The sequence below is a fragment of the Mesoplodon bidens genome (genome assembly GCF_964165515.1).
Source record: "Mesoplodon bidens genome assembly, chromosome: 13".
NCBI lineage: Eukaryota > Metazoa > Chordata > Mammalia > Artiodactyla > Ziphiidae > Mesoplodon > Mesoplodon bidens.
This window is the reverse complement of record NC_138169.1, coordinates 29,895,653-29,910,646: the sequence shown is the minus strand read 5'-3', so window position 1 is coordinate 29,910,646 and position 14,994 is coordinate 29,895,653. Positions and strand designations below refer to the sequence as shown.

The 14,994-nt window shown below is 42.5% G+C and overlaps 1 protein-coding gene across 4 annotated transcripts in view; it reads right to left on the bottom strand.

Moving 5' to 3' along the window:
- The window catches only part of PIEZO2 (piezo type mechanosensitive ion channel component 2), a gene marked incomplete at its 5' end in the record, with an annotated part of 353,117 nt that overhangs the window by 103,976 nt on the left and 234,147 nt on the right, over positions 1-14,994 (bottom strand). For all 4 annotated transcript variants that reach the window (XM_081252827.1, XM_081252829.1, XM_081252828.1 and 1 more), the window contains one exon: positions 2,368-2,530. In XM_081252827.1, coding sequence (XP_081108953.1) covers positions 2,368-2,530 — 163 coding nt within the window. The remainder of the gene's footprint in view (positions 1-2,367; positions 2,531-14,994) is intronic.

Sequence of the window (14,994 nt, the reverse complement as noted above, 5' to 3'; positions counted from 1 at the left end):
CTAAGGAGGCCAAGTGTCTTCTGGGCCTGAGGGGCTGTAACAGCCCAGCAGCACCTGTGCACAAGCTCCTGCCTGACACACCACGGAGAAAGCCAAGGGCACCTGGAACTCTTGTGAACCCGAAGGCCTTAAAGTCATTTCCATCGTTGGTTAAGACACTGTTCAGAAATAGTTTCCGTGAGATATCTTCATTTCTTTTGCACAGTTTTATGTGTGCATATACACATATCCACATCTGTGTGTTTGTGGCAGAAGCGAACACAGTACCACTTTAAGGGGTTTTACTGGCACACTCATATCTTAGAAGAGACTTGGAGGAAAAGGTAACAGAAGGTAATTGGGCTTCTCCAGGAGCCCTTAGAGCATTCTGTCACCACGTCACTGCCGTCACTGGGTCCAAGGGAGAGGTGAGAGGGGTATATAAAGACACAGACCTACTAGAGAATGGACTTGAGGATATGGGGAGGGGGAAGGGTAAGCTGTGACAAAGTGAGAGAGTGGCATAGACATATATACACGACCAAACGTAAAATAGATAGCTAGTGGGAAGCAGCCGCATAGCACGGGGAGATCAGCTCGGTGCTTTGTGACTGCCTGGAGGGGTGGGATAGGGAGGGTGGGAGGCAGGGAGACGCAAGAGGGAGGAGATATGGGAACATATGTATAACTGATTCACTTTGTTATAAAGCAGAAACTAACACACCACTGTAAAGCAATTATACTCCAATAAAGATGCAAAAATAAATAAATAAATAAATAGAGTAAAAAAATTATATGCATATTAGGATATGCATATATGCATATTAGGATGCATATTATATGCATCCTAAAATCATACACTTGTGTGTTAGTGTGTGTATAAAATTCATGCCAGCATTACCCAGATGGTTTTTACCCTGGTTCAAAAATCTAGGTAATAGTAAATCCTTGCACACCTATTAGAAATGTATGTTTGAACTGTCAATCAGCCCTACTAAAACCCTGCACTATTGAAGTGTCAGGTATGTAGTAACATGCTACTAAGTCCAGCTAAATGAGCACATACTTTGTTTTTGGTGGGATTTAGCACTAGCTATTCAGTTAGTGTTGATATTATTGGGCAAGTACTAAAATTGGACACAGTTCTATGAACTGTGAGACCCCTGCAAACAGGGACGCCTGTGTGGTCCTCTCACAGGCGGGAGGTGGGCAGACCCCCTTCCTGCAGGAGGCACTTCCACTGGGATGGATGGAACACACCTCTCAGGGTTTCACTGTGCCGACTTGGGCCTGCTCACGTCTTTGGGGGCTGCTTTTCCTCTTGCACAATGTACAGCCCCCCCGCGTGGGGCCTCGCACCTGGGCCGACGCTCTACCCCCAGCCCCAGGCCAGTGTCTGAGACGCTAGCTCTTGATAAACACTGGATGCCTGGCCGGCTGACCGCGTGGGTGGAGCCTGGATGAGCAGACGAAGAGGGGAGGCGGGTGGGGCACCAGGGCCCCCGAGCTGGAGGGGCCGCATCGCAGGTGCCAGGCTGGTGTCTAACGTGAGCTCCGCTCCCCAGCACGTGGCCATGAGGTGAAATGCGGCAGCCCCGTCTACACCACCTGCCTCCCTGTGTGCGGATCAGCTGCCTGACAGCTGAGCTTCTCAGGGTCACTTAGGGGAAGCAAAAGCAGACTGAAGTTTCCTGTTATAGAAAGGGAAAAGAGAGAGGCCACAAGCCACCCTGGTCCTGTCCCCAAAGTGCCATATTCTACTAATAATCCCATAGGGAACAACCCAGTCCTCAGCCCTGCCCTGTGGTGGGGTCCCCGGGGGTTATGGCACCACCGAGAGCGGGGACATCCCCACAGCACCATCAGAGGTTGGAGGTCTGAGAAGATTTAGGCAACTCCAGTCGCCGTGGTAACAGGGTGTGTCGTCATAGAGACCCTAGCTTTGTCGGCAAACGTGGGCTTGAATCCGACATTTACTGTTTGGTAAATGTGTGATTTACCTCTCGAACCTCATTTTCCTCATCTCTAAGACGGGTACAATACCTGTTCTTGAGAGTTATGCAGGGGATTGAATGAGATAATGTATGAAAACAACCTAGCATGTGGCCTGGCATTTAGTAAGTGCTCAATAAAAACGACACTTCCACTCCCCTCACCACCGACCATCTGAGCAGCCAGGGGTGAAGCTAACATAGGGAAGCTGGTCTTTGTCCTGATAGTATCTGTATTCAGTTAGAACTCTTGGCAGAAGCAAAATACTATAATAAGAACACTATAGTTATTTTGGCATATAGTACTAATTATCCAGCAGTTGACAGGAATGAACACTTTCCCCTGGAGTTTCCAGGCTAGTTTGCAGACAAGACCATGAAAACCTTTGATCCTTACAAGGGGCTCCTGTAGCCAGATTCGGATTAGAGTGGCCAGCGTGTAGTACATCACCAGCAGGACGATGGGGTTGGCATGGTGGTACCATGACAGGTCTGGGTTTGCTATGATCTTCCACGTGCTGGAACAGTCTGTTTGAATGACTGATTTGATACCAAACAACCTGTTTCAAAACAAAGAAAAATATTAAACAGATGCAACAAAGATGTGGGTCCAGTCAACAGAATACAAACAGCTGGTTTTAACACATTCATGAGCTAGTCCTAGGTGGATCCATCCCACTCTAAATACTTCATTACTCTTCTGTATATATAACTACATCTTTAAATAGTATCTGTGTGTATATATATAAAATATACACATAATATATGCATCCTAAAATCATACACTTGTGTGTTAGTGTGTGTATAAAATTCATGCCAGCATTACCCAGATGGTTTTTACCCTGGTTCAAAAATCTAGGTAATAGTAAATCCTTGCACACCTATTAGAAACGTATGTTTGAATTGTCAATCAGCCCTATTAAAACCCTGCACTACTGAAGTTCAGGTATGTAGTAACATGTTACTAAGTCCAGCTAAATGAGCACATACTTTGTTTTTGGTGGGATTTAGCACTAGCTATTCAGTTAGTGTTGATATTATTGGGCAAGTATTAAAATTGGACATGGTTCTATGATTCAGCCATAAAAGCCAGATATTGTATACTAGAGTTTCTGTAAGACATATTTCTGTCAAATTTTATTTATGGGCAATTTGATTTTTTCACAGCATTAAAGTTATATTGTTAATTGTTAAATTCTGAAATAGATTTTTTAATGTTGATTTCTACTATGTAATCAGATACATTCTGATTATATAACAGGGAATTGTGCAAATATGATTCATTCAGAAATTCATTTTATGTGAATTTTTTCTTAGAAGTAACTCTACAAAGTGAAAGATATGTTTACATGTTAAGTGAGTCTTACATCTTTCTATTGTACGTAGCTTTTACATGCAAACTTCCTTTAACTTTTACATCCCATTCTTTACTGTTACAAGGTTTTCCAGGACTATGGGTTCTCCACTTGTAAAACCTCTCAGAGCTACTGCTGTTATTATCACGAGGCCAGGGCAATATTAGTGAACTGCCGAACACAGATTTTACAGAAAGCTACATAGAAAGTAACTTTCTTTGATTTTATCAGAAAAGAGTTATCCTAGAACTTGCTCTTATCATAGATCTTTTCTCCCAGGTCCAGGCAGATTTTTTTCTGTAGTTAGCATTACAGAGAAAAATTTCCTGATAACAAAAGAGTTATGCCCCACTTAGAATGATGGAACATTCCAAAAATCGTTTTGCAGTCCTCCATTAAAATGCGAATTTCTTGTATGAAGTACACAGAACTGAAAACTTTTAGATTTAGGATTAGACAAACTGGACAGTCTTTAGATTAACCTAAGTGACAGATTTCAGCTACTAAATCCTACTAAATCCTCTCTCTTCTCACCCCACACCTGATATTTTTTAAAAAATCAAATTTTTTTAATTTAAAAATACCTGTTTTCCCCATCAGAAAGTTAGTGGCAATTTCCGCACTTATTTGTACACTGGATTATGTGTCTCTTAAAAAAACCCTGTATCACATCAACACCACACCTTCCCGTTGATAGTACAGCTCATTCCAATTGAGCAATCAGGCTTATGTGTTGTACCAGCAGTGTATAGACTAACAAACAAGGGTAGAAGCTATAGCATGTAAGACTGTTTTGCCCTGTAAGGAAGTTTTTCTAACAGGGCTATGCAAATATTGTCAGACCTAACATCTCTCTCTCTCTCTCTTTAAAGAGTCTGGATACTATAGAGAGAATTCCTATACCAGATAGGAAGTTTGTACATCCTCTCTGGCACTACCATTCTAGGATGCCAGGTAATATCCAACTATTACTTCGTTTCCTTATCTTCTTCTTGCAGACCTCCCGTGATCCAGGACTGCTTCTCGATATTGACAACACACAGAAAAGTGGTACCACAGCCCTCGCCCTCCAGGACTCACTCTCAGTCTAAAGGTAACACTGTGATGTGTGAGTCTGGTGAGAGCAGGGTGTTCCAGAGATGCTTTCTGTCTGTGGGCGTCTGGGATGCGTGATGGGCAGGGTCTTCAGGAGAATGCTGGACGTCCAGACAGTCCAAAAAGGGTAGATAAGTAGGTGAGAGAAAAGAGAAATCCTGACAGCTGCTGGGCTGGGGAGGGGAGTCAGGGAGTGGCCATGGTGACAGCAAAATCTATTTCATTATTGATGCGTCATTGGATATTTATAGACTTCCTTCTATGATGATTCCCACTAACCATTAGAGTCTTCACAGTGGTCCTGGTCCAAACTGATTGAATAAAGATATCTACATTGTTAAAATGTATCCATCACTAAAAGAACTTAAAAACGACTATCTCAAATCTCTCCATAGAAATGTCTCTTTGCCTGAGAAGTTACAGGGACACGACTATGGAGCAATGCATTCCATTTATTGCTTATTTACAGGCAGAAAGATAAAGATCTTCTCTTCTATGCATTTGGAAGATCCCTTTGGCCCAGTTCTAGCGGTGACGGACGCAAGTGCATCTGGTGGGCGGCTCACCGTCTCTGGACCTTCAGTTCCTTACGGAACCTAACAGGAGAGGGGGTGGGGACGGGTGCAAGCATGTGGACGAATCTTAAGACCTCACACCTCTTCCACTTCTCAGAGGACGGCTGGAGACAGGTCCCGAGTCACAGTCCACTCCCAGCAGAGACCCATTGGAGCGGGCACATGCTCCTGCGTGGGCGCTTGGCCTGTGCTCAGCTCTCTATCTCATGACCAGCATCCTCGTCCACAGGGCAGCTCTCCATGTCTCCTCCTGGACAATGGCAATCCGAATGACAGTCTCCGTTTCTCCCTCCTCCACGTTGGGACCGTCGCCAGAGTTACCGTCAGAGCACTCGGGTTCAACACGTCACCTTTGTCTCCTTATTTCCTGTCCTCCATCACCTGGAGAATAACCCCATGGCCCAGCCGAGTGTCCCCTGGCCTCCTCTCCCTGATCCCAGACACCATGACTTGAGCCTCACTGGACCATTTGGGATTTGCCATAAAATCTCAGGCCCTTTGGTTTTGCTATTTATTGATTTGTTCAGTTCTTTGAGGTAGCTGTGACTCTTGTGAGGTCACGGATGAGGGTGGTAGGACCCCGAGAGCCCCGCCGATTCCTTGGCAATGCAAATACAGTCCAGCAGGCCAGGCACGGCTGCACAGAGTAGGCTGTCTCTCAGGACAACCACACTCCATAATACAGGCGTATCAGTGGGTCCCTTCTAGGTACCCCAACCATCCAGTACCACAGGGGTCACCAGGATACCAGCAGTCCAGGAAGGTGGGATTGGATTACAGCCAGGACTACAGTCGGGGCCCTGATGTTGATTATGACAACTGGGTACGGCTGCAGGCACCAGCTCTTCATCCTCTCAGAGTCCAGATTTTCTTTACAGCCCATGTCAACTGAGAGTCTAAACCTGAACCCTCTGTTCCTACTCCCTACCTTGTTGTTGGGCATTCTCAATAGCATCAAGGCCTGGCTCCCTTGCCACCATCTCCAGGAAGTCTCCTACGATTTTTCCTGATCGAAATCAATTTATCCTGCACCGTGCATCCACGGCAATCGTTATCTGTAGTCGTAGTTTTTATTCTATTAAGTTTATGTGCTTGTTTCTCTGTCCAGTTTGATTCTAATTTCTTCAAAAAAAGGACTTGGGTCCTGTCATCTTGCCTTGATGGCCATGCCTAGTATAGAGCAGGCTTTAAAGGGGTGAGCTTATTTAATTTAATTAAAAACACTAGGATAAAGTTATACCACGAAGTGAGAGCAGGTGACTGCAGTCCTAGCACGAACAGAGACTAAAGGGTGGCCAAGTTCTTGCTTTTGAAGAAGAAAAAGAATGGATGGGAAGACACTGTCCATAAAGAACCCCAACATCCATGATTTCAGTGCTCGGTCTGGGAAATAAGAACACAGAATAAGAGCAGAACAAGGCACCAGAGAACACTGTAACTTACTGAAGTCTGCTTGGGCCCTGTATTACAGATAGTTATTTCTGTTCTGTACGGGCCGCCAAAAAGAATCTCGAACTTTCCCTTCAGGATGGATCAATCAATACATGTATGGTTAAGAAAAACCACTTTTTTTTTTTTTTTTTGGCCGTGCTGCTCAGTATGCAGGATCCTAGTTCCCTGACCAGGGCTCGAACCCACGCTCCCTGCAGTGGAAGCGTGCTGTCTTAACCACTGGGTCGCCAGGGAAGTCCCCAGAAAAAACACTTTTCTAAAAAACCTGAGAGTCCAGGTTTATAATTAGGAAGCAATAAAATATTTAAACACCAAATAGGCACAAAATATGGAGCAGCCTGAATGATTCCTTCAAGAGCCTACAACTGCACTTCACTCTGAAGTTTTTTGATAAAAGTGGGCACCGCAGCTACAGGAAGGGTCTCTCGTCACATCACTTCCACTCCTCTTCCTCCTCCTCTTCCTCCTCTGGCAGGGAGCACAGCTGTCCCTCCACCTCCCGTGGAGCACTTGCTTTGCGATTTTTCTCTCCTTCCAAAGCACTCCTAACGTTTGACAGCACATGGTGGCTATGACTTGGTTGGGTATTCGTTTCTACTTGCACATGTTGGCAGATTCACAAAACCTCCACCTGTTTTCAGGTTCACTCCAGACCACATCCGCTCAGTCTCCGGTAATACAGAAACCCAGCCACTCGCAAGAAATGCATAATACTGAAAATAACACCCCACTTTAAAACATTTAATTGTGGTAAAATACACATAACACAAAGTTTACATCTTCCATTTTTAAGTGTACAGTGAAGGGGTACTAACTACATTAACATTGCTGTACAACCAATCCCCAAACTTGTCATCTTGCAAAACTAAAACTCGTCCCCATTAAACACTAAACCCTCACCCCTCTCTCTCCCTCAGCTCGAGGCCACCACCATCCTACTTTATGTCTCCATAAAGACGATTACTCTGCATATCTTATAGACTATAAGTGGAATCACACAGTATTTGTTCTATTTTTTTTTTGCGGTACGCGGGCCCCTCACTGTTGTGGCCTCTCCCGTTGCGGAGCACAGGCTCTGGACGCGCAGGCTCAGCGGCCATGGCTCACGGGCCTAGCCGCTCCGCCGCATGTGGGATCTTCCTGGACCGGGGCATGAACCCGTGTCCCCTGCATCGGCAGGCGGACTCTCAACCACTGCGCCACCAGGGAAGCCCAGTATTTGTTCTTTAGTGACCAATTTATTTCACACAGCATAATGTCCTCAAGGTTCATCCACATGGTAACAGGTGTCAGAATGTCCTTCCTTTTGAAGGCTGAATAATATTCCATTGTATGGATGGACCATATTTTGTTTATCCCTTTCTCCAAGGATGGAGACTTTCACCTTTTGGCTATTATCAATAATGTTGCCATGAACATGGATGCACAAATACCTTTTCAAGACCCCATTTTCAATATTTTTGGCCATATACCCACATACCCTGTTTTTGTCTGAGAATGTCTTTATTTGACCTTTATTTTTTCCACCTATACCCTTGGATATAAAATTATACTTTGATTTTTTTTCTCTTTCTTTCAGCAGAACCTGAAAGATGTTGTCCTCTTGTCTTTCGACTGGCATCATTTCTGGTGAGTAGTCTGTGATAATTCTTATTCTCATTCCCTTGAACATAATGTACTTTTTATTGTGATGCTTTTACTATTTTTCTCTATCACTGTTATTCAAATTTTAATTATATTGTGACTTGGTGTGGTTTTCTTTGTTGTTTGTTTAGACTGAATTTCTTGGATCTATGGGTTTATATTTTTCATCAAATTAGGGAACCATTTGGCCATTATTTCTTTTTTTTCTTTTTAATTTTCTTTATTTATTTTTGGCTGTGTTGGGTCTTCATTGCTGCGCTTGGGCTTTCTCTAGTTGCGGCGAGCGGGGACTACTCTTCGTTGCAGTGTGTGGGCTTCTCATTGCAGTGGCTTCTCTTGTTGCGGAGCATGAGCTCTAGGCGTGTGAGCTTCAGTAGTTGTAGCACGCAGGCTCAGTGGTTGTGGCTCGCAGGCTCTAGAGCACAGGCTCAGTAGTTGTGGCGCACGGGCTTAGTTGCTCCGCGGCATGTGGGATCTTCCCGGACCAGGGCTCAAACCTGTGACCCCTGCATTGGCAGGCAGATTCCTAACCACTGCGCCACCAAGGAAGCCTGGCCGTTATTTCTTAAAATACTTTTTTGTATTCACACATTTCTAAGACTCCAATTACACTTATGTTAAACCTTTTGAAATTATCCTACAGGTCACTGTGGTTCTGTTTATTATTATTATTTTTCAATCTCCTTTCTCTCTGTGCTTCAATTTGGATACCTTCTAAGACCCTCTATTTAAGTTCACTGGTCTTTTCTTCTGTGGTGTCTAATTTGCTCTTAAGCCCATTTAGTGAATTTTAAATTTCAATTACAGTATTTTTTTCCCACTGCTCTCACTTCCATCTGTTCTTTTGGTCCATCAATTCTTTTTTATAGATTCTGTTCTTGTCTTCATGATGTTTGTATTCTTTAATCTTGAAAATAATTAAAAAGGCAGGACAGGAATAAAGACGCAGATGTAGAGATGGACTTGAGGACACGGGGAGGGGGAAGGGTAAGCTGGGATGAAGTGAGAGAGTGGCATGGACATATATACACTACCAAATGTAAAACAGATAGCTAGTGGGAAGCAGCTGCATAGCACAGGGAGATCAGCTTGGTGCTTTGTGGCCACCTAGAGGGGTGGGATAGGGAAGGAGGGAGGGAGGCAGAAGAGGGAGGGGATGTATGTATACATATAGCTGATTCACTTTGTTATACAGCAGAAACTAACACAACACTGTAAAGCAATTATACTCCAATAAAGACGTTAAAAAAAAAAAGAGCTGCTTCAAAGAGTCTGCCATTTCTAGGTCAATTTTCATTGATTGATTTTTTTCCTGTTTTGCATATGTCTAATAATTTTCAACTGGATGCTGGACATTGTAATTTTCACATTAAGTGTCTAGATTGTGATGTCCTCCTTTAAAGCATGTTGAATTTTGTTCTGACAGGCAGGTAAGTTACCTGGAGATCAGCTTCATCCTAGCAGGCTTGTTTTTCAGTTTCATTATGGCAAATCTATGTGGCTAATGACAAGACAGAGATAAGGAGGTATATGATATAATGCACATAAAGCAATACCACAGAATTCGGCACGTAACAGCTGCTCAATAAATTCTGGCTTCTACGACTATTGTTGTTATTACTATGAAGTATGACATGAATGTGGTTTATGCCAGAGTCACAGCTTTTTAATTAATACTATATTGTTATTGCTGGCAAATAAGAGTAAATAATGTCCTTCTTAAGATGGAGTAGAAAGACAGTCCCCCTCAGGGAATGAAGCTCTTCCAGGGTGGGAATATTTGGCACAGGTTGGGAGAGTCTGGGTGAGTGGCAGGAGGGTGTGCAAAATGTATGACATTGTGTTATTAATATTAGGTTATTCACCAAGAAAAATCTCTTTCCTTCATCCTGGTAATGGGATCAAAGGAAAGAGAAGAAGGCCACTGAGGATACTGACAATAGTAGACTGGTTTCTGCAAAACATAGGTTCTTCTGTTGTTTCATACATGTGCACTCTTACACACCCACAATCTGTATGTCTCTTGTATTAAACTGAGAAATATGCTTTGCAAAGAATGGCCCACAATTACTTTCTAAGTCAAGGAGAATGTGAATGAGGTGAGCTGCAGTCTTGTTCTGGACATAATGGGACACAGACTTGATGCTTCTGGTGGGTTTCATTTCAACAGCCTTCACTGTCTTTGCTCTTATGACTTTCCAAGTCTAGAACGGGGAGTCTGTGGATTCAGTGATCCTCAAGGAGATAAAGAAGTTCCCTCAAAGCGGGCAAAACAGAAACTCCTGGGGTCACCTTTTCAACTGCACCCACCTTGTCTGCTCTCATCCTCCACCCCCACCTTCTGATACATCTGCCCGCAGAATGCCCCAGTGCCCTGCATTACGGGGTCAAGGTGGCAGAGCTGGTGTGTGTGGGGGACCAACCTTGAGAACGTTGGGTCAGCAAGACAGCTCGAGAGCCGCCAGCAGAGGGGGTCAGAATCTCCTCCTGATCCCAAACTCCATGGTGCAGTGAGTACCAGTAAAGGCCAAAAATCTAACTGCTGGCAGGGGGCAAACAGAATCAGCTTTACACATGAATAAAAGCAAGGAAAAGTTGTGAAAAAGGCAAGGCAAGTCAGATGTCCACAGAAAGCGAGGTCTGTGTTTCCAGCCCTTTTAAGGAATGTCCTGAACTTTAGACAAATGTCTTTGCTGGAAGGAGACTGAATCTACCTCTTAGTGATCCTCCCAGCAAGATGCTCTCCTGTCCATAAGGCGTCCCATCCGGGTAAGGACAGACTGCTTTTACACATGAGTTCTTGCTACTCTGGCTTCCAACCCCCCTTCCCCCTGCATTGCATCATATGAAAAACACAGCCAATGTTTAACGTCTTTTTTCATTAGTTTCTTACTTATACTTTAAACACGTTTCCATGCCAAACTCATAGACACTTTTGAGAAATTGGAATCTGACCATTTCCATACAACATTGTTTTCTTAAGCTTGGAAAAACTTTACATTGAGTCCCCTGGGCTCTGTATCACGGCTTTGAAGTCCTTTTTGGCACATGTGTGTCATAACAGTCTGCCAGTTTGCTGTAATTGGGCTTAACCCTACATGTGCAGAACGCTGTCTTCTAATAAAAGCATTCTGTCCATGGACAATTTTGCACCAGGTACAAGGTGTGCTGTCTTCAGAACACGGATAGTTGATGGAAACGTTGAGGCCATGTGGAAGGTCCTTCCCATTTCACTATTAAAGGCCCTCTACCCTTCTCTGATGTCACATCTTGAGTTCATAAGAGAATATTTATATTCTCTGAATGTTGTAGATTTACGGTCTACTTCCCGTGCCTGAACATATTTTCACCTCTGAGAGCACTGTGAGAAATGAGTCAGAACCAAGACTCCCAGGACCAGTTGGTTATCCTGTACAGCTTCTTATGACAAAACCAAGCTCAGCCCCTAAGCCCTGCAGCCTTCCATGCTGGGAGCATAAGAAAAAAAAAAAACAGCAAATGTGAGCACTTCTCTTACCCACGAATATAACTTTCCCTAAGTAGTTATAATGTAAACATGGATTTAAATATCTCATTTTAAAGCCCTACATAGTTAATAACGAATGAAGTTACAAAAGCAGAGAGGAGACCCATGCCAAGCACACAGTTCCTCCAATGAATCAGGTACTATGTTGAATGTCTTAGGCCAGCTCTGGTGGGGATCTGCTTTTGGTTCCATTATACATGCAGATTTCAGGCACAAATGAATGAAAAGGTAGTTAAGTGGTGGGGCTTATGTATCCAGGTCTGCTGGCATCAAATCACACTACCCCATTTCCCAGGTGCAGTAAGTGGTAAAATAAGAAAACCCCAACAGTATCAGGAATCCCTAAGGAAGGGGTATTAATCATCAGAAAGTTCTACTATAGGACACATTTATTAAATTTGTCCTTTTATGTGCTGAGTCCTGAGTCTTTTGGGCACTACAGTTAGTGCTGAGGATATGCAGGTAAATAAGATACTAACCCTGTCATCAAAGAGCACCCATGCTAGCAGGAATACTACTCAAATATGGTGGTATGCTTTTAGGGAATGTGCTCTGACATGTTCACCCACAGCAAAGTGGTTGTCAAGCTTTTCCTCCTGTAGAACTGCTTTGCCTAGACGGTGGGTGCAGAGAGATGACTTGCACCACCTCTTCCTGAGCATCAGAGCAGCAGGAGTTACCCCTGAAGGGCACAGGAGCACCTCACTGACCCCACAGGAGGGTATCTCACTCTCCAATAGAGTAGTTGATTGTCTGCTCTTACATTTTAATTTATATGAAGGGCACTAAAGAGAAACCTGCCAGCTAATGACCAAGGAGTTTCATTTAGTGCCACAAAGGTCAGAGAAATAGAAGGAAAAAGAGTGGATAATCCATTTATGGAGAAATGCTTGAACAGGGGAAAGCAAGAAATCTTCTGTAAGAAAAGTTGTAACTAAACTAAAGTTATTCAAGGAAGAAGAAAACATATCTAGAAAAGGAAACAATTGGCAGAAGACTAGCTAAAGCCCAGATCTTCTCCCTGTAAGTCCAGGTAAAAATGTTTCTATGTTTTTCTGGAATAAAGTCCTAAGTTTCTCAGGTTCCTGTCATAGGAAATGGCCACAACTTTCCACAAAGTGTCCCTGTAATGTGGTCTAACAAAAATTATAAGCTGAATGGACCATTCTTGGGAATTTTCTATTTTAGGGAAACACAAATATATTTTAATGAACATGTATCATGGAAATATAGCTCAAAGTAATTTTAAAGAAAGACAAAGGTTATCTTTGTGAAAAAAAATCCTCTTCCATCAATAAATGTCTAATAAATAAATTGTCTATTTGCCCTAAAACAATTTTTATTTATGTTTGCTGTCATAGAAAAAAATTAATATACAATTCACTCTTTTATGTCATGCATGTTAGTGTGGATGGGGTTAAAAGGTTTAGAAGAGTGAAATACTGGCTTAGTGGTCACGTTAACCAGTTCCAAACCCAATGAATCATGGAATGGATGTTAGAACTGGTTTTTTTGTTTGCTTGTTTGTTTGTTTGTTTGTTAATTCAGGGAAGCAGTTATCAGGAAGGTGAGCACAACAATTTTTCATTAATATTAACACACAAAGTAACAATAATAAGAACTTCAGATTTCTTGTCAGACACAATGCAAGTGAGAAGACAGTGCGGCAACATCTTTCAGGTAGTGAAATATAAGTTGTTACCCTAGAATTCTATATCCAGCAAAACTATCACCAGTAGACCTGCACTACAAAAAAAAATGTGAAAAAAATTCTTTTACACAGAAGAAAAATAATAAAGATGGAAATGTGGACATGTGGAAGAACATGAGAAATAATAATACCTGAGTAAATATGTTTTTTTATTAATTAAAAACCCTTAAAATATAATTGACCCCTTTAAACAAATATAATAATAGTGTAGTATAAAAATAAAATGTATGATAACAATGGTACAAATTCTAGGAAGGGAGAGACTGCATTTTATCATTGAACAGTTCTTATATTATACAAAGGTAGTATAATATCACTTAAATTTGAATTATTGATGCCCTAAAGCAACCACCAATTTACCAAAACAAAGAGTTGACTACTAAGTCAACAAAAGAGGTAAAATGGAATCATAAGAAATTTTAATTTATATAGAGAAAGAGAGGAAGAAAGAATAAATAGGAAAAAAGAAGAAAATAGAGAGATGATAGATCTCAACTTAAAAATATTAATAGTTATATTAAGTGTAAGCGATCTAAATATCTCCAATTAAAAGGCAGAGATTGGACAACAAGGAAGATGATGGAATAGAAAGCACCAGGATCTGTCTTCTGATCCAGACAACAATTGTACCTGCAGAAACTATCTAAAGTAACTATTTTGGAACTCTGGAGTTTACTTAAAGGCTTGAAGTTTCCAGAGAAAAGCCTGGCTGTTAATAACAGTTAATATTGGTCAAATTCAGCCTTCAGTGTGGCAATAGGTCCCCACTCCCCATGCTCTAGCCCCATGAGAGGCAGCAGTGGGAATGGCAACCTGTGTTCATGGTGTGGCTTGGTGGAGCTGGGATGGGCAATAAGCACCTTGTCCTCTAAATACTGGGGTTTGTATTTGAATTGCAGATTGCTGCTTATGGTGACTGAAGTGCAGGTACAAAAGCTGGTCATCAGTGTTTCAACTGACTGAAACAGCTTCCAGGGGATTTAAAGGAGCCACATCTTTTTTGGGGGCGGGGTGGTGAGGGCACATTCGAGAACAACTGTGTATATGGAGGAATTCAGAAAACTGTCATAAATGCCCAGGAAAAGATGTAGACTCAGAAAAGAAAGGGGAAGACTCTAAGCTTTCACTTCAGGTTGATCCCCAGTCAAGACTCTACAACAATTTTTTAAAAACTGAGGCAAACCTTGGGTCTGATTTCTAGAGTTAATACATTATAAAATTCAAATATCCAGTTTTCAACAAAATATCATAAGGTATACAAAAAAATCAGGTAAATATGACCTAGTCAAAGGAAAAGAAATCATAAACAGTGGTTTATTAGCGCAGTGGTTAAGAATCTGCCTGCCAATGCAGGGGACATGGGTTCGAGCCCTGGTCCGGGAAGATCCCACATGCTGCGGAGCAACTAAGCCCATGTGCCACAATTACTGAGCCTGCACTCTGGAGCCCGTGAGTCACAACTACTGAGCCTGTGTGCCACAACTACTGAAGCCCACGCACCTAGAGCCCATGCTCCACAACAAGAGAAATCACTGCAATGAGAAGCCCACACACTGCAACGAGGAGTAGCCTCCGCTCGCTGCAACTGGAGAAAGCCCGTGCACAGCAACAAAGACCCAATGCAGCCAAAAATAAAATAAATAAATTTATAAAAAAGAATGAAGTA